Source organism: Dermacentor variabilis, chromosome 5, assembly GCF_050947875.1.
Source record: "Dermacentor variabilis isolate Ectoservices chromosome 5, ASM5094787v1, whole genome shotgun sequence".
Lineage (NCBI taxonomy): Eukaryota > Metazoa > Arthropoda > Arachnida > Ixodida > Ixodidae > Dermacentor > Dermacentor variabilis.
This window is the reverse complement of record NC_134572.1, coordinates 117,046,431-117,066,538: the sequence shown is the minus strand read 5'-3', so window position 1 is coordinate 117,066,538 and position 20,108 is coordinate 117,046,431. Positions and strand designations below refer to the sequence as shown.

Here is a 20,108-nt window from a genome sequence, read left to right as displayed (position 1 = left end):
TCGCGACAGGGGAGGTGTCATGCCTAGCAGACGCGACTTGCGCTTCCAGTTAACTTCAGATGTAAATTGTGGGGCTCTACGCAGATGTGTAAGTTGCCTTTCCCGCAGTGCGCTTTCGGCGCTCGCGGACGAATGAGTGAGCCGTACAAACCTTCGCTTTAATAAAGGCTACGCAAGTTAACGAAATGCGTTTTCCTTCAACTTGAACGTTCAAAGAGCACAATCCTAAACAAGCAATCAAATCGCATATACATAGCATCGGGTCGCTCAGCATTTCTTAGGTTCGTTGCGTGGTAGTTGGCTTTGTACTTCGACTTTGATTCAGTTTGCATTGCGGAAAAGCTTCGCGTTCAACCATCTTTCATTAAGAAAGGGGCTTTGATTTTTGTTGTTTTCCATCTCACATAGGGCGCTACTGAGGTGCGACACCTGCAGCGCCGGTGGCAGCGCTCCGAATCTACGTCAGCGCAAGGAGCCTCGACACAGACCGCTTCTCGCCGTTTGCTAGCGTACGCCTGCTTAGTGAGGCGCCTAACAGCTATCATGGCGCTGCTTCTGTTGAGTAACAGAAGTTGCCTCGAGTGCTGTGTCGCGTCAGGATTTATTTATTTATTTATTTATTTATTTATTTATTTATTTATTTATTTATTTATTTATTTATTTATTTATATATTTATTTCCACATACTGCAGCCCTGAAGGGCTATAGCAGGAGTGGGGAAATACAATAGACGTAAAAACATAAATATAACACTGAACATCAATGATTACCAATATACAAGAGAAATTCATCGAATGCTAAAGATCTTGCGTAACCAGGCAGAGCATTCCTCAATTCTATAGAACGGACTAAAAAAAAAAAAACTGTACTTAAACGCATCAGCGTGATGGTGAAAACTGGACATATTCAACTCATGGTAATGTCTGGTGGTTGTGGGTCTAGCGGGTGCGATGTATTTGATAAGTAGGGAAAATCGTGGGGTGTTAGACTATAAAGAAACTTCAAAGATTTAGTGCGATGACGAGAAGAGAGACTGGTAAGTTGAAAACTAAGAAGATGGCAACTGGGTGAAAAATACCAGTCAAAACGACGATGAATGAAGCGTACAGCATTCTTCTGGACAGATTCAATTTTGTTGATGCCGGATATTTTGTATGCGTTCCATACGACAGAGCCATACTCCAGTATATATTTGCAACACAACCTAAGGAGCTTCAGTGCAACGCGAAAACCTGGCAATCGCTTTCCGCGCTTCACCCGCTGGTCCCTTGCTATTGCGATAGCAGTTATATACATACTAATGGCGAATTTTCGCCATCGGCGCCGGCGTTCTGCGTGGTGATCCATATGAATTCTTCGATATGCTAGATAGATAGCGTATTAAAACAGCAAAGTTGCTCTGACCAAACTTTATGTTCTTGAATGGCTTATTTGTCAGAATCTTGGCAATTTCAGAAAGCAAAGAACAATAATAAAACATTTAATTCGCACTTTATGCCTTTCTTTTCTGAAACCACTCAAGACAAACATACAAGGAAATTTGTTGAGGCCCTGAGAAGCACCGCCCTTAGAGCAGCACCGCGGGCCGCTCCCACGTGGGCACAGGCCTCAGCGCCTCATCGTGCGCTCTCTGGACAGCCCGGAGTTCTGGGAGAAGCTCAGAACTCTTGATGGTAGAGCTCCACTTCTACTAGGTGACTGGACTGGGCCCCCGTAACGAGGGGAACCGCCAGAGCATGTGATCTAAGCTGCTAACCGACCCGTAGTCCGGGCAGGTAGGCTCGAAGGCGTCCGGAGCAATTATACTGGGGAAAGCTGATCTGGGATATGACCTAGTCTGCAACATTCTGAGTGTGATTGCCTGAGACCTGGAGAGTTTACAGTGCCAGGGCGGGAAAGCCCGCCTGCCCATTTGATAGTGCTTGGTGACGTCGTAAAAGCTGAATAAAATGTCTTTAATTTCCCTGTACCCATCCTGCAGGCCTGCGTCCTCCCCGGCGCGGAGGGTTGGAGGACACACACGAGAGTGAGCTGTATCATTGAAGTTGGTGAGGGAATTTAGCTGAGAATCGAGATGTGCCGGAAACCAAGTAATGGTGTACGTGCGCTGATATAATCTTATTCCCGAGAATGTTAGAGGCTTCGACGGAAATGGAGCCTGAAGCAAAGGCCCTAACCAACGATCTAGAGTCTGTGTAGATTTGTGATCCACTATCGTTCAGGAGGGCGAGAGCTATGGCCGCCTGCTCAACCCTCGAGGGAGTACAATTTTTGAAGGATGCGGAAATGTGGATCGAACTCATGTGATTGATGACAATGGCCGCGAACCTGGCCGAGCGGCCATACTGGGCCGCATCTACGAAGCAAGCCGAGCGAGGCTCATCCCTAACGTGTCGGAGAAGCGCGGTGGCCCTGGCCCTGCGCCTGCCGGCGTTGTGCTGTGGATGAACGTTACGAGGAAAAGGAGTGGCCTGAATGCTGGCCCTTTGGGCGTCAAAGAGCTGATGTCACCGCTCCGCAACGAGCGTGGGGTTGAGGCCGAGTATGGCCAAAATCTTCTTTCCGGCTGGCGTAGACGACAGCCGAGCTACCTAAATCCCTAAAGAATGCAAAACAGTATTTGGCCTAATGATCTCAAACTGATGCAACTTCGCTTGTACAAGCACCAGGGATTTTCGGGGATCTAATGTTTCACTGAGCGCTGATTAATTCCGATCGTCTCCTGTTGGTCTCATTCAGTATCATCTCGTGCAGCGTGATGGTGGGAACGCCAATGGTTCCGCTCATGACTCTAGCCTTCCCAGACGCCTGGTACCTACCAGGGCTCTGTTCCTTCTGCACAGCAGAAGTTGCCTTACGTGCTGCGTAGAGCCATGTCACGTCCACACATAGTTACAACAGCGTACGAAGAGCTCAGTGCTGCGCCACATCTTGCTATCGCAGTAAATGCGGCGCCCTTCGGATGAAACTGCAAACTTTTTAATGCGTTAGCATTAGGAATGTCAAAGTGGAAAAAAAGTGTATGACCAGGAAGTGTGGGAAGCTGGTCACGTGGTAGAGGTATACATATTTCGGCCGGGGTCCGGCCTTCATCAAGACTGCAATTGGTGGCTTTTTATGAAGGCTGGATCGCAGCCGAAACGTCGAAATTAAATGTTTGTGTCTGCTTTTGTACGCGCCTGCACTTCTCTAAATTTGTTAATCACCGGATCCAAAGTACTGCTTGCGTCACACACACACACACACACACACACACACACACACACACACACACACACACACACACACTGCGTGTACATATATATATATATATATATATATATATATATATATATATATATATATATATATATATATATATTGCCGTTGACCCTCTTGGCTAACGTTAACTGGGACACACACGTAATAAGCGTCTTGTGCACCAAACTCTTGTGAACTAGCATATTGCCAGTACTCTTCATCTCATGCTATCTCATAAAACAAGTAGCCTAATTTCGTATTCTCGTTCACAGTAAGAGACGTTGATATTGAGGTGCTACGCAATTTCACACAAAACGTGAGGACGTGCCTAGGCAAGATCTTGCAAAATAAGTACCTGCAGAAGGTCGTCGTGAATGCTGTCACCCAGAGCGGCGAAGTTGAACACATTAATTTCAGTCTGGTCTTCGTCTTGACTATTAGCATACCGTATGCGAACAGACACAGGCGCCTGTATAGTGTTGGTAGTTGAGCCCCATGAAATTGCTAAATGAACATGAACAATGAAAAGAAAAAAAGAAATCGGATTACTTTAGTGATTCCTTCAGGCCCAGAACTCGCTCACTGCGACAGCAAGCATTCTCCCAGAGGGAACAGGGCCATATTGATTTTGCTTGCTCTCTGGTTTGTCAAAAAATAGCGCTACCGCACTGTTCAGAAACAGCTCATTCCAGCAAATGACGATGCGAAGGTTGTGCTCCACGATAATGACACAATACCACTGCACTAATAACGTTACCCATGCGCAGTCACAATCGAGCACAATTCGAACATATGAAGCGACAACCATTTTGGTTCACTTTTTTCCGCCAGTTCTTGATGCTTTGCGCCTCCGTACAGAGGTGTCTTGGTGTCACTGGTTTTATGAGCGAACCTGAAAGTTTTAGTAAACTTTATGGAGAACACTTATATCAGTGCTCGGCCCATGATGATATTTTAGCTTGCAACAAATACCTTTTATTTTCCAATTAGCATAGCTTTCACATTCACAGAGCAAGGGCATTAAACTGTGCGCTGACTCCATCTGGCTTGGCTCTCTTTCAGAGGTGAAAATCCAGGGCAGTACGGTTTTGGGGGTGAAGCTAAACTGTTTTTAATTGTTGCGTTGGTCATCGACTATAGCGTGATAGAATATTAGCAACTGCGCACTATATGCTCGACACATGATCACAGAAATTGATGATTGAGTCCAGGCGTTTCCGCAAAAAACGAATTGTCTCATATATGCTAACCGCCGTATTCCTGAAAGCATCGTAACTTGAATCCCATGCTCGATTTGACCTTAATGACGCCTGGCGTGAACGTGCCCCAGACGTTCATTGCGATTTCATCGGCGCGTTCACGACAAGCGTCAATTAAATCAAGTCAAGCATGGGATTCAAGTTAAGATGCATCTATGAGTAGGAAAGTACGCATAGCGGTATCGTGGGACTGTCGATGTAGTCGCGGATGAGAGCATTGCTAACACGCGCTATCTTAAAACGCCTCCGTGCATGCTCGCAGTTATTCTGCAGTTCTCGCCTGCATATACGACTAGAATTATCATCAACCATTATAGAAATACATGGCGGCGAAGTTCTTTTGGCTTCCTTCATATCAATTAGGGTAACTTTTTCAAACTGAAAGTGAATACATCCCCGTAGATATGCATGCATTAACTATAGGGTACATGCATAGATGAAAAATATATAGAGGAAAACTTCATGCTGGAGTTCTTACTGAGGGCACTGGGATGCCGGATCCGGATGCCGGAGATATTTAGACCAGCTATAACATCAACAAGACCAACCTAATAACTCAGAAGATAGGTTCAAGTGGGCTATCGATACAACGGTTTGAGCATGGTGCGCGCAAGGGTGCGGGTCCTCACGTATAAGATATATATATATATATATATATATATATATATGTATATATATATATATATATATATATGAAGCGGGCTCAGTTTCGCCCCGCACGGGAGACATTTTAAATGGTCATTTTGCCATTGGAGATAGGCACACACCCAGGGGCACATACAGAGTTGTATATACAGTGGCACGCATCCCAAGGATTGCAAGTTGGCGTCAAAGAGGTTGGCTGAAAAACGGCACATATCCAGTGTCGCGTACTCAGTGATCCAAGTTGGTCCGAGGATTAGCTTCGATCCCTGTATACTCGGTACCGCAGCCTGTACTGAGGAAACAGTACCCTTCCAACACTCTTCCAGTACTCCTACCATTAGGCCATGGATTGTACCCAGCGACCCAAGTTGACGGGAAAACGGTTGGAGACACCAGCTCGAAAGGCCGACAGATAATTACCGGGAAGTCTTTGAATTATCACAAGCATGCTAATCGCACTAAGAGAAGCTGAAGACAAGGTTCTGCCATATTTAGCTCTATTTTGCGGAGTTTACGTACCGTCAGATTGACCATATGTACGCAACTTGTACTGAGACGCAATTCGTCTCATTTTACGTATTTTCAAGGTAGTTTAAGCATTACCGGACAGGATTGAGTAAAGAGTTTCACAAACAACATTAACATTCAACATATAGTGACGACAATTGGTGGAAGGTTATATACCCAACAAATGATTGTGCGACAAAAAAAAGCAGGAATGTTAATGCCTTATGCATTAACATGCATTAAGTTATTCTATAATGCGCGAACATGGTGAGATCTCTAACGATGACGGTGGAGGGGAGCAGATGGTTTCATTCGTCGAAAGCCTTGGGAATAAAAGATTCAGGGTACATGTGTGGTTCTACGGGATAGGGCACCAACTTTGTGACTGTGGCGAGCGCACGGCGGTGTGTAATTAAGAACGATAAAAATGTGTATTTTAGAGGTTCTCATTTCAATATTATATTCTACTAAAGGTATATTAGCGGGGAAGCACGGCGTCGCAAATCAGTGTCAGGAAAATTTCGCGTTTTTTTTTCATTATTGCAAGACTAGTTCTTGGACGGGGGAAACGAAGGCTCTCGAAAATGCAGTAAGTAATGGGCAAAGCATTTAATTTCACAGAAGAGGGTTTCTAGTACACCCCTCTTCCTAAAGGTATAGCGAGATTTCAACGGGAAGATAACCTGAACTTCACATAGACATCTTACAGTTTACTGCCATGGCGATGATGAGCGGCTTCCCGGCGTGTTCGGTGTTTATGACCCACACGTCACAGGACATGTTTCGCGCTGGATAGTGGGCTTCACCGGGTGTCGTGTTCCACAGTTTAGACGATAGTAGATCCTTGAGGTAGAAGTAGTGCCATCCGTCTTGTGTCACCAGTGGACCGAAGATATCGCCGTTCGGCTTATTCGTCCCAATTAAGTTACACGTTGCATTGTGCGCTGAAAGAAAATCACGGCAGATAAAAATCAATCAATCAATCAATCAATCAATCAATCAATCAATCAATCAATCAATCAATCAATCAATCAATCAATCAATCAATCAATCAATCCATCAATCAATCAATCAATCAATCAATCAATCAATCAATCAATCAATCAATCAATCAATCAATTGACTATATAATGTGCGCAGGAACAACCCTAAGGTTTGAGTACTGGCGTACGGTAAAAAAATTTAAAAATACGAACACAGCAAAAAAAAAACATGAAATAGAAAACGACAATTATGGAAAGGAACAGTCTACAATCAGCAAAAGCCAAGGTGAATCCATAGCAGACAGATGGAGAAAAACGCGAAAAACGCGTGGAAATCAAGAAAAATAAGTTGATCAATCCAGCCTTTAGATTTTGTGCCCACAAAAAAAAATCATGAGGTTCTAAAACTGGCCCACAGGTAATCTAACGATACCCTTGCGCCAATAAACTCCAACCATCATCAATTTAAAGATAAGATAATGTATAGCTTAAAAAAGGATATATAGATAAAGAAAAGGATGCATGTACTGAAAATCCATTTGGGCATAATACTGGCACACAGCCAAGAACACGGAAAATTGCTAAAACAAGCTCCTATCTATCGACAAAGGCCAACCGAAAATGAACGGAAAATTAGTGAGAAATTACAATGAAAGAAGACAAAAACAGGAAACTGTACAGCTGTAAGTGAATAAAGAAAGGGGAATCGAGTAATTTTAGATGCATGTAAATGCAATGCACTGATGACATTAAATGTACGAGAAGAAAAAGAAAAACAAAAATGCCTCTTTAACATTACACATATCGCCAGGCAAACTGAAAATGTACTAAATCACACGGCGAAAGCGAGCACGTACGTATACCGAGAAAAACTAGCAAACGACCATACGAAGTTGTGAACAGAACGACGAAAGCGGCTGATGAAAAAAAAAATCAAAGATAAGCGAAATAGGTATTGTACAGATTTTGAATTCTATACACAGCAGAACGGTTTCTGTGGCAAGCACGAACGAAGAATGGTCGGTGCTCCCTTGTTACCTTTTGTGGAATTCGAAGTGCGACATAATTAAGTATCCTAGCGCAGTTCAGATCTCCGTGAAGGAGCTTCTACAAAAATGGAAGGTCTGCGCGGGCGAGCCATAGAAGTGCAAGGCTTGCAAGATTGACCAATGCCAGCGCAATAACGATGGCTGTAAATTGTTACCAACTACTCTTTCTAGTTTATCGCTGTGGAATTCGGAAGAGCCATTACACACCACCGATGCCTATTCGAGTTGGGGAAAACATATAGACATAGAGCTTCATACGGCATTAGGAAAGTAGCATGAGATATGAATTGGCGTGAGAGGCGGCATACGGAACCTAGAGAACGCAGACCCCGCAAAGCGAGGCGTTCAGTATGAGATGGAAAGCTTAACGAGGCATTAACGAGTAGACCGAGATCATCGCCCGCAGCAACCCTACTCAGCGGAGAAGAGTACACACAATAAGAAAACGCAATACTTTCAATTTTGCGAGTAAATGTCATAATTTTGCCTGAGAAGTGTAGGCTGAGACAATTATTTTTCATTCGTTCTGCATACTACAATAGGTTAGACTGAAGAATTCGACAGTCATCAATAGTAATAATAATGATAGCAATAACAGAAGAAACATTGTTGATGAATACCAGGAACAAAAGTGGTCCTAATACGGAGCCTTTAGGGATGATGACTGTTCATTGACGCTAACATAGCAGGACCTCTCCAGAAGATAGCTGCGAAGGATAGCAACAACTGAAGAATCAGCACCAGGACGGGTAGGCTTCGCGAGGAGCATTGGATGGCTGACCACATCAAAAGCTTTGCTGAGGTCGCAGTACACGGCACCGACTTGTGCCATTTGAAATACCGGAGCAGAGGTCTGTGCCATGAGGCTCGCGAGATTGGTGACTGTTGAGCGACCACAGCGAAATACGTGTTGGTTTGCAGTTAACAAGCTCTTTACGCTAGACGACACTACGGTGTGAAGGGCAAGCTCCAAAATCATGAATCTGGCACTGAGGAGGGAAATCGGCCTGTTGTTCGAAACATATGTTTTGGAAACAGACTTAAATACAGTTGAAAAGACGAGCAGTTTTCCAAATGCGCGGAAAAGTGGAAAGAATGAGACAGTTATTAAAGATGTGCATAAATACCGCGCAGATATGTTGCCGTTAGCTTTTAAAAGGACCGAGGGAACGCCACTTGAATCACAATATAATGAGGGTTTCAAACGTCGGATGCATTCATGGATGAGCTTCTCATCTAACAGTACTGTATTAGGCAACGTAATTGAAGCCTGCTGCTGACAGGTACTATCGTTTATATCAAAAGCTTTATTTATATTGAAGAAAAATGTGCATCAAAACAGTCAACCACCGCTGAGAATTCTACACCATTTGAGTGAAGCAGGGGAAAAGACTCTCCGAGTTTACTGGAGCGATTCCAGATATATATTTAAATATCAGACGGCCATTCAGAGGTACCTTTTTCCAGGATCTCTATACGAATCGCGATCTCGCTTGTAGGAACGTTTGCAAAGAGCTCTGAAGAGTCGAAATTGCTGTCACCACTTATTATCTTGTGAGCATTTACCCTTTCCGTGCACACAGTCTTTATGCTTCAAAGCATTTATCAGTTCATACGACAGCTAAGCAGGAATTTGTTAACAAAACGTCGCTTTATGCAGTGAAGCTCACAGGTAACTGGAACGCCAATGCATTTCTCCGCAAAGTTCGGAAATTCATATCTCGAAACTGGTGTCGTCCTGAGATTTCGTTCCAAGTGGATCCGCCTTGCGAAGTCCACTGCTAGAATTTGTAAATTGCAATATGGGTCATATAATAATTAGCTAAAAAGTTAATTAGTAAATTCTTGTTAATTAGTCGATTTTGCATTTCAGTTTTTTCTGCAAGTAGTGTGCACCGCTTCGAGTAGACCGGCTCATAAATAATTGAGCTATCTGCCAACAATTTTGTGTTCGCTGAAACACCATGTATGTATGTATGTATGTATGTATGTATGTATGTATGTATGTATGTATGTATGTATGTATGTATGTATGTATGTATGTATGTATGTATGTATGTATGTATGTATGTATGTATGTATGTATGTATGCATGTATGTATGTGTGTATGTATGTATGCATGCATGTATGTATGTATGTATGTGTGTATGTATGTATGCATGCATGTGTGTATGTATGTATGTATGTATGTATGTATGTATGTATGTATGTATGTATGTATGTATGCACGCGTGCATGTAGTCAGAAGCGAAAATTCGCGAGAATAGTGCCTTTCTTCGGAAACTGTTGGGCCAAGAACCTCAAGTTTACAAGGGTCTTACGTTTGTACATGAAATTAGGTCACATTCATGATTTCAAGTATCATTTTCTAAATCCTGAACAACGAAGTTCCTTTTTACGGCTCGTGTAATCTATAAACTTTCACCTCAGGCTGTACTCCCAACACGCAAAATGCCCCATCAATCATAATCTACCACTAACAGAAGATTTTTGCTGGTGGCTGCCGGATGGCATCTCCTTATAGCTTCAAAGAGCGTTGTTCGGAACAACAGAGCGTTATCGACGACCCTGAAATCTCACGTACAAGGGCAGTAATTGACTCATTTCGCTGTTCTGATATTTCCATGTTCTCAATGTATACGTCAAGTTTCCTATCGCTGCCTCACATAACAGCAAATAAGCATTCAGCAAGTGCATTACAAGCTTTACATCTGCCAATCTCAGATCGTTAGGTGAAGCATGCGCGTGAATGCTATCTATCCCTACAACGTGTCAATGTGGCGATATCAAAGCGCTATTGTTTTCCTTCTTGATTTGCATCCATGGTTAGAAAAGATGTTAATTCGTTGATGCCCCAATAATCCTGTTCCTTGGTTTGCCACTCACGCTATAGCTCTCTTTGCAAATTCACCTGTTATAAGGAACAAACACTCCTAACAGTCATGCACAGCCACATTCAAAAAGGCTGTTAGAGTGCCTCCATTGCAGAAGAACGTTTGGTACTGAGGTGCAGTTCTTTGCTTTCATAGTTGAGTTCTCATGAGACAATGTTGCACAGGTAACCACAGAATCCAAAATCGGTTAGGTTTTCCTAATCAATGCAGCAGTGTATGTAGTAGCAACGTTGTTTTTAGTTACTGCTGATCCACAGGGTCCCTTTGTAGGAGCCTTTGCGTAAAATGCTTTACTAACTTCACAAATATTCTTTGTGAAATGTTTCCTGTGAAAAGGGAATGACCAAGCCAATATGACCTTTTCGAGAGACAACAATGAAATTCTGTCGGTTTCGGTTGTATCTATTCTCACGATAACTGCTCTCTTCTCCTTGAAATAGGAGCACGCCCGTCACATGGACGGTCGTAGACTCTGACACATGCCAGAAAACCGAGACTATCAAATCGTCGCCAAGAAAATGCATTTATTTCTGCGTCGAGGAAGTGAGCACGTAATATGAAATGACTCAATTAGTCGACTCTGAAAGAAATAAACCCGGTATATTCTTACCTGATGACACATGAAGAAAGGTCTGTCTGGTCTCGATGTCTTGAAAGTAGGTGAACGTCTTGTTAGCTGAGCGAATTCTGAGCGCGGCTCTGAGATTCGTGCTGTCGTAGAGCTCCTCGAAGAACATTATTTCTTTGACGGTGGAATCCTCACTCATCCTGATGATCTCGCCGAGAGCCCGAAATGAACCATTGTAAAACGGGGGGGATAGGCCTGTGCGAAACAGACGGATTTCGAAACACAAGCGCTCTATGCACACCTGCACACAAACGAGCACACGCACACGCACAACACAAACGCGCACGCACGCGTGAGTGCAACTTTCTTTAGGGCGTAGTCTCGACAGATTAAGCAGCATTACGTAACATATCCATATAGGTCACGCGCAAAGGAATAATATTTTACAAGGTCACCAAACAGGTCACGCTTCCCGCGGGACAGTTGCATTTCGAAGAACAATCGCCAATACGTCATTGTACATTAATATACCTTAGTGAAAGAAAATAAAAGAAAAAGCTGCAGTTGCAAGTTGTTGCGTTTCGCCTGCGACACGTGGTTTTGCCGGCGCGACTGCGGCGGGGCGGCAGACATTTTGGCCCGATCGTCGTCGCCGCAACACTCATCGCCAGGTGTTTCCAGGCGCGACTGCGGCGATGCGACCGCCTGGGGATCATCCTCGCATTCCAGTCATTGTGCCCGAAACAGGCGATGCCAAAGCAGGGATCTCATTCCAGTCATTGTGCCCGAAACAGGCGATGCCAAAGCAGGGATCTCGTTCCAGTCATTGTGCCCGAAACAGGCGATGCCAAAGCAGGGACCATCCTCTCATTACAGTCATTGTGTCCGACCGGCAGCGCCACGACAGGGTGCTACGAGATCGTGCTCGACATGGTGCTACGGCATCGCTACGACAGTGTGCGTCACCATTAGCCCATTGCACATTCACGTGCTCGTCTTTTGAGGGGTTCCTTCTTGCCCTCAACTGCGAGAGTATAAAAACAGCTGCCCCCGGACGCCAAAAGGAGGGCTCCGATTTCTTCTGTTGAGTGAAGTGCTCTCCCGTCTCTCTACTTCGGTCAAACCTGACCGCCAACTCTTTGCAATGTTAAAATAAACAAGTTGTTTCGTTGTTACCAGTCGACTCATGCTTTGCCGGGACCTTCGGATGCTTCCAGTTGTACCCCAGGCCGCCAGGCCAACGCTACCCTTGGGGCTTGCGACCCAGGTACAACCACGGGCGTCAGCGCCGAGTTCCCAACAGATCGTACCAGCAGTCCGATCCAAACATCTGGTTGGCAGCGGTGAGATCGCCTACGACTTCAAACAACTGTCTGCCAGCGGTGAGATCGCGACAACGGAGGCCAGCAGCGAAGAGATGCAGTTGACTGTATGCTGAGCAGCTCAACGACGATCCGGGAGCAGTGCAACGAGCCCTGTGTGACGACTGGTTGCCTGCAGCGGAACGACTGCGCGGAATTCCTGCCTGCGAGGTTTGGTGAGTGCGGGACTTTCTTCTTCTGAGCTTTGCCAGGCTTTTTGTTAGTGTCAGAAACAGAGCTGGTAATTGTGGTTGTCGTTGCTGCCGGGTTAGTTTGCGGCAAGACAATAGTAAGCAGTAGAGAAAGCAGCATTCAGAGCAGCCATGGATTTGAAGTCGTTGCGCAAACCGAAATTGTTGGAGCTTGCAAGAGAGTTGGGTCTGGATGTCTCAGACAAACTAAGAAAACCAGAACTGCTAAAGGCTATTCTTGAGTTAGAGGCTGAGGATGACGAGCTGTCGGAATGCCTTGAGACTATTGAGGAGAGGTCAAAAAGACAGGAGCGCGAACTTAAAGAGCAAAAAGAGAAACAGGAGCGCGAACTTAAAGAACAGAAAGAGCGAGAGCAACAAGAGCGTGACCGTCAACACGCTTTGGAAATGAAGCGTCTTGAGGTAGAAATGGAACGCGCTCGTAATGGAAGTCAGGCACACGGTGCAGGAGAACGAGTATTGTTCAAAATGACTGACCTGATGCGGCCGTTTAAGCTTGGAGAGGACATTGGTTTGTTCCTGGTTAACTTTGAGCGAACGTGCGAGAAGCAGGGGTTCTCTCGGGAAACGTGGCCACAGCGCTTGCTCACTTTGTTACCCGGCGAGGCGGCCGACGTAGTCGCTCGCTTGGATAGAGAGGAGGCAGAGGATTTCGACAAAGTAAAATCGAGTCTGCTTAAAAAGTACCGGCTGTCTGCGGAAGCGTTCCGTCGGAAGTTTCGGGAAAATGAGAAAGCCAAAAGTGAGTCTTATACAGAGTTTGCGTATAGGCTTATGTCGAACATGCAGGAGTGGCTCAAAGAAGAGAAAGCGTTTGGTGACCACGATAAAGTTCTGCAGTGTTTCGGGCTAGAACAGTTTTATAGTCGGTTACCGGAGAACGTGCGATACTGGGTCTTGGATAGACCAGACGTTTGTACGGTGGCTAGAGCCGCTGAGCTAGCCGAGGAGTTTGTGACGCGTCGAGCTCGCGGAGCTAAGGATGGTCAAAAGGGTGAATTTGGCTCGAAGTTCGAGAGGCCGAAGTTCACACCCATGAGATTAAAGGGGGACACGCGTAGTGCGGATGCGAGCGAAAGCAGTCCGACCAAACGTAAAGAGACGGCGGCAGCCAAACGCAGAAAGCGGTTCGAGATGAGGCGAGCGCGCTTGTGTTATACGTGCCAGAAGCCGGGTCACTTTTCGGCGCAGTGTCCGGAAACAACACCAAAAGTTGTGTTTTTTTCAATAGGCAGCACTGACGAGAACATGAAGCTTCTCGAGCCTTACATGCGAGACCTCCTCGTGAACGGGAAAGAGTGCCGAGTGCTTCGCGATTCCGCAGCTACGATGGATGTAGTTCACCCATCTTACGTAGAACCCCATATGTTCACGGGCGAGTGCGCGTGGATCAAGCAAGCCGTGGAAGCTCATAGCGTGTGTCTGCCAGTAGCAAAGGTGCTTATTGAAGGACCTTTCGGAGCGCTTGAGACAGAGGCGGCAGTGTCATCTATGCTGCCACCCCAGTACCCATACCTATTTTCAAACAGGTCCGATCACCTCCTGCGCGAGAAGGGGCTTTTGTTTGGTGAAGCTAGTGTTCAGGCCTTAACCAGATCGAAGGTTCGGGAGCTCGCTGCAAAGGCGGTAGTTGCGGGGCCGACGTTATCAAACAACGAAAAAGGGTCAGAGGCGCAGCAAGCTGATATTCCGAGCACGCCCGAACTGAATAAACTTGAGTCCGTAACGTTAAAGGCACCAGATACCGGAGAGGAAAATCCCGATGCGGGAAAGTTAGAAGAGCTATCTACTGATTTGCTCATCGCGCCTACGTCAGACGGACTTGATAGGTTGCTAAAAGTCAGCCGGTCGGCTTTGATAGCCGAGCAAAAAAAGGATGGCAGCCTGGAAAACGTGCGCTGCAATGTCAAAGAAGGTATCGCCAGGAAAACTGCGCGTTTTGTGGAAAGAGGTGGAGTCCTGTACCGGAAGTATCTAGACCGAAGAGGAGTGGAGTTCGATCAGCTGATCGTGCCTCAATGCTATCGTCAGGATCTGTTGCGCTTGTCACACGGGGGTTCGTGGTCCGGACACCTTGGAGTTAAGAAAACTAAGGACCGTCTCTTGCAAGAGTACTATTGGCCAGGGTGTTTTCGGGACGCAGACCATTTCGTGAGGACATGTGACACTTGTCAGCGGGTGGGCAAACCAGGGGACAAATCGAGGGCGCCGTTGAAATTGGTACCTATCATTACGGAGCCTTTTAGACGGCTCGTTATTGATACTGTGGGACCTCTGCCGGTAACAGCCACGGGGTACAGACACATTTTGACTGTGATCTGCCCAGCGACAAAGTTCCCTGAAGCAGTGCCGCTTAAAGAACTCAGCTCAGTTGAGATAGTTAATGCACTACTGTCCATATTTGCGCGAGTTGGTTTCCCTGCGGAAATCCAATCAGATCAGGGCACAGTGTTTACTAGCGCTTTGACGACAACTTTTCTCGAAAGGTGTGGGGTAAAGCTGTTACACAGCTCAGTGTACCACCCTCAGTCGAATTCCGTTGAGAAGCTCCACTCCGTCATGAAGCGCGTGTTGAGAGCGTTGTGTTTTGAACATCGAACTGACTGGGAGCTGTGTCTGCCTGGGGTGATGTTTGCGTTAAGAACCGCGCCGCATACGGCTACGGGGTTTTCGCCAGCTGAACTGGTGTACGGTCGCTCGCTTCGATCTCCGCTTCGCATGCTTCGAGAATCATGGGAAGGTAGGGGCGACGACCCAGTCGTGGTGGAGTACGTACTTAAGCTCCTCGAACGCTTAAGAAGGGCACAGGAGTTGTCAGGTGAAGCAATGACAAAGGCCCAGCAGAGGGCCAAGGTTTATTATGATCGGACAGCCAGGGCCCGTCGTTTTGAGGTTGGCGATGAGGTCATGATATTGCGCACATCGCTAAACAACAAACTAGACGTGCAGTGGGAGGGCCCAGCGCGAATTGTTCAGAAACTGTCGGACGTTAACTACGTGGTAAGTCTGCCAGGAAAGCGGAAAGCACAGCAAGTTTACCACTGTAATCTGCTCAAACCTTATAGACAAAGGGAAGCAGTGGTGTGCATGATGGTAAACGTTCCTGAAGAGCTTCCGGTCGAGCTTCCGGGACTAGGCTCAGTGACGAACAGGGAAGACACCGGTCAAGTCATTAGTGACCTTATCAGTAAAGCACCGCTGTCGCCCGAGCAGAAAACCGAACTACACCAGCTATTACAAGAGTTTCAAGGTCTGTTCTCTGAGAGGCCTGGTAGGACTTCTGTACTTACTCATGATATAGAACTTACCTCCACAGAGCCAGTACGATCCAAGGCGTATCGGGTGTCACCCCGCCAGAGCGATATTATGGAGGCTGAGGTAAAGAAAATGCTACAGCTCGGTGTTATTGAGGCAGGTGAGAGTGATTATACCTCCCCTTTGATTTTAGTTGAGGTACCGGGCAAGGAACCTCGTCCTTGCGTCGACTACCGCAGGCTTAATTCCATCACTAAGGATCAAATTTATCCGATCCCTAACATCGAGGAGCGCCTTGAGAAAGTTAGTAGCGCTCAGTTTATTTCCACCCTAGATCTTGTCAGGGGTTATTGGCAGGTTCCACTTACAGAAGAGGCTAGTAGGTATGCGGCGTTCATTTCACCAATGGGAACATTCCGTCCTAAAGTGTTGAGTTTTGGTTTGAAGAACGCGCCATACTGTTTTTCAAGTCTCATGGATAAAGTGTTGCGGGGACAGCAAGAATTCGCTTTACCGTATCTAGACGACGTAGCGATATTCTCCGCATCCTGGTCTGAGCATATGGCACACTTGCGGGCAGTGCTAACCCGCCTGCGCGAAGCGGGCTTGACAGTCAAGGCTCCTAAGTGCCAGATAGCACAGGCCGAGGTTGTCTACCTCGGTCACGTGATTGGTCAGGGTCGTCGCCGCCCCTCTGAAATAAAAGTGGCCGCTGTGCGAGACTTTCCGCAACCGCGCACCAAGACCGATATTCGGTCGTTCTTGGGTGTCGCCGGCTACTATCCGAGGTACATCCCTAGGTACTCTGATATCGCGGCTCCCCTGACGGATGCTCTAAGAAATACAGAGCCTCAAACAGTCGTCTGGGACGAGACCAAGGAAAGAGCTTTTAGCGCCCTAAAGAGTGCCCTAACAAGCCAGCCTGTGCTACGATCGCCAGACTATACAAAAGGGTTCATTGTTCAGTGCGATGCTAGTGAGCGAGGCATGGGCGTTGTACTGTGCCAACGGGAAAATGGAGAAGTAGAACACCCCGTCCTGTATGCTAGTCGTAAGCTGACCAGTCGTGAGCAGGCGTATAGCGCCACCGAGAAAGAGTGTGCATGTCTCGTGTGGGCCGTTCAGAAATTGTCATGCTATCTAGCCGGCTCGAGGTTTATCATTGAGACGGATCACTGCCCTCTCCAATGGCTGCAGACCATCTCTCCCAAAAATGGCCGCCTCCTGCGCTGGAGCCTCGCTTTACAACAATATTCCTTTGAGGTGCGTTACAAAAAGGGGAGTCTCAACGGTAACGCCGATGGCTTAAGTCGAAGCCCCTAACGTAGGAATCAGCCTCAAAATTGTTTGTTACTGATGTTTTTCTTCCTGAGGCAGGATTTTTTTTAACATATTGCTTTTGTTCAGTGTTTCAAAGTGATGATATGCTTTCTAGTGCAATTTTTCAATTTGTGGACGCGTTCTGAGTGATGCTAGACTACTGTAAGGAACTAGGCAGTGGTATAAAAAGGGGAAAGAGCCTGGCAGGGCTTAGTGAGGGTTGTGCCGTGCTTGCTGACTGAGCGGTTGAGTTTCAGCGTAGTTCTAACGCTTGCCGGGAACGAGAACAAAAATGTGAACTCTCCCGAAGTCACTTTGCAGTGTCCCGTGCGAACCTGAACAAGAGAACGAGGCCTTCTCTGTGCGCTGCGCTCAAGAAACGTCGAGGGACGCCCGACTTCGGTTATGAGCATCATCGAGCGACATCCCTCCGGACAGCGGATGCAGTCCCCTGTCCATCGGGATCTCCTTCCCCCGGCGGGGCGGTCTGTTGCGTTTCGCCTGCGACACGTGGTTTTGCCGGCGCGACTGCGGCGGGGCGGCAGACATTTTGGCCCGATCGTCGTCGCCGCAACACTCATCGCCAGGTGTTTCCAGGCGCGACTGCGGCGATGCGACCGCCTGGGGATCATCCTCGCATTCCAGTCATTGTGCCCGAAACAGGCGATGCCAAAGCAGGGATCTCATTCCAGTCATTGTGCCCGAAACAGGCGATGCCAAAGCAGGGATCTCGTTCCAGTCATTGTGCCCGAAACAGGCGATGCCAAAGCAGGGACCATCCTCTCATTACAGTCATTGTGTCCGACCGGCAGCGCCACGACAGGGTGCTACGAGATCGTGCTCGACATGGTGCTACGGCATCGCTACGACAGTGTGCGTCACCATTAGCCCATTGTACATTCACGTGCTCGTCTTTTGAGGGGTTCCTTCTTGCCCTCAACTGCGAGAGTATAAAAACAGCTGCCCCCGGACGCCAAAAGGAGGGCTCCGATTTCTTCTGTTGAGTGAAGTGCTCTCCCGTCTCTCTACTTCGGTCAAACCTGACCGCCAACTCTTTGCAATGTTAAAATAAACAAGTTGTTTCGTTGTTACCAGTCGACTCATGCTTTGCCGGGACCTTCGGATGCTTCCAGTTGTACCCCAGGCCGCCAGGCCAACGCTACCCTTGGGGCTTGCGACCCAGGTACAACCACGGGCGTCAGCGCCGAGTTCCCAACAGATCGTACCAGCAGTCCGATCCAAACAAAGTATCTTTACCAGGTATGCAGCGGAAGAAGAAAAGCTGTTCCGAGGAAAAAAAAGAACACGGCCGCACATCTTGGCTATGCCTGCCCCTCTTTTTCCTTTCCATCGCTGTCAAGATAGGCAATACCACTGATGTTCTCAACGTTGTTGTGCAATGTGACAGACTACTTCGCAGCGCGGATACTGGCCAAGTGTTGGCAAACGCATTACAGGACAGTGCCGGTAATGTACGCCTCTGCAAATAATCCAGCTCAAGGGCAAGCATTATGCGATGTCCCACAGGCGGTATTTCAAAAAAAAATTCCGGAAAACTTAAAAATTATCTCCCCATATATTGACACTGTTACAAGCAAGTGTCAAATAGTGGTCTAAGTAGTGCCCGGAAAGAGGACGCTTTATGACTCGAATCGCCTCCTACATGTACCGATTAATCTTTTTTTCAGAGCACCATCATCCTTTTAATAGAAGCCGTCATCTTTCGTACCCTACCAAAAATTTTAAAAAATATATAAAATTTACGTTGGAAGTTATGCTAATGGTTACCTTACTTCACTAACGCATGCTTGTAAGCTCAGTCCTTGTGGTAATTTTCCAAACAATGCTAAACGAGAGCAGGTAAAATATTTCTAGAGTTACTTCTTGGAATGACACTCTTCCTTGAGCGTTGGCTCCTCCTTCGGTTGAGCTTCTCTACGCAACCACTATGGAACACTCAATTCGGTTTCGCATATGTTGTACTAAGTCAGTAAAACATGATATTATTGTTGAACTTAGGTTCCGCTAAGTTAGTGTAGCATATTCACGCAAAAACATTAAACTTGCTTAGTGGAACTTATGTGGAATGAGATTGTGTATGGCTAACCAGAGACCCCGCATTGATCGATATCGTACAGCAGTTATAAATTACAACTCATAACATAAATCTGCCAATAAAACACGCTTCGGAGACTGAGTAGATGTTGGATATTTCTTTTTTGCTTTGAAATGCGCGGCGATTCATTATTATTTATGAACCAACCTATAATACCTCCAGATTTCTCTCCTGTAGCGTGAGCCACGCCTCACCAAGAGTTGCTATGGAACACCAAGCATGCAGGCACACGCACATCACCGATGCTCTTGCAGTGTGAAATCCACTCACCAAGTACTCGTTCGGCCCTTGTGGAGGAAAGGGAAAATAAGCCAGCCCCTAGGAGAACGGTAATAAGAAAGGTGGACGTCATCTTGACGTGTGCATATCCGTCGAGTAAACACACGGTAGTACACGTTTTCCTCCCGACTGCACAGGGGCGTCACAGCGTTTCTCTCCGCATCGCCGACAATGTGGCAGAGCTCATGTTTCCCGATAGCGCTGGCACTAGAACGAAGCATCGATAAGCGTGATAAGAGTGAGAGAACAGCTATTTCATCGCAGACTTTGTTAACGCGAGCACGCAAGGGTATTGTACGCGCATCTTTATCTCCGGCGGCTTTTGATTTCTTCATTGCGCGACTGGAGAAGCGTACGAAAAAAAAAGTGGATTTTGATGCGTGATGTTCTCCTTGTGCAGGTCGTTGAAGTTGTTTGCG

General features: G+C 46.6%; 1 protein-coding gene across 2 annotated transcripts in view; it reads right to left on the bottom strand.

Moving 5' to 3' along the window:
• LOC142583092 (uncharacterized) overlaps positions 1-19,880 on the bottom strand; it is a 48,274-nt gene extending 28,394 nt beyond the window's left edge. Inside the window, exons 1-4 of one of the 2 annotated variants that reach the window (XM_075693388.1) lie at positions 19,681-19,880; positions 11,189-11,401; positions 6,359-6,595; positions 3,596-3,744 (exon numbers count right to left, since the gene is read on the bottom strand). In XM_075693388.1, coding sequence (XP_075549503.1) covers positions 3,596-3,744; positions 6,359-6,595; positions 11,189-11,401; positions 19,681-19,762 — 681 coding nt within the window. In that variant the 5' untranslated portion in view covers positions 19,763-19,880. The other variant, XM_075693389.1, reaches the window with a different exon arrangement.
• Between the last annotated feature and the right edge of the window lie 228 nt (positions 19,881-20,108).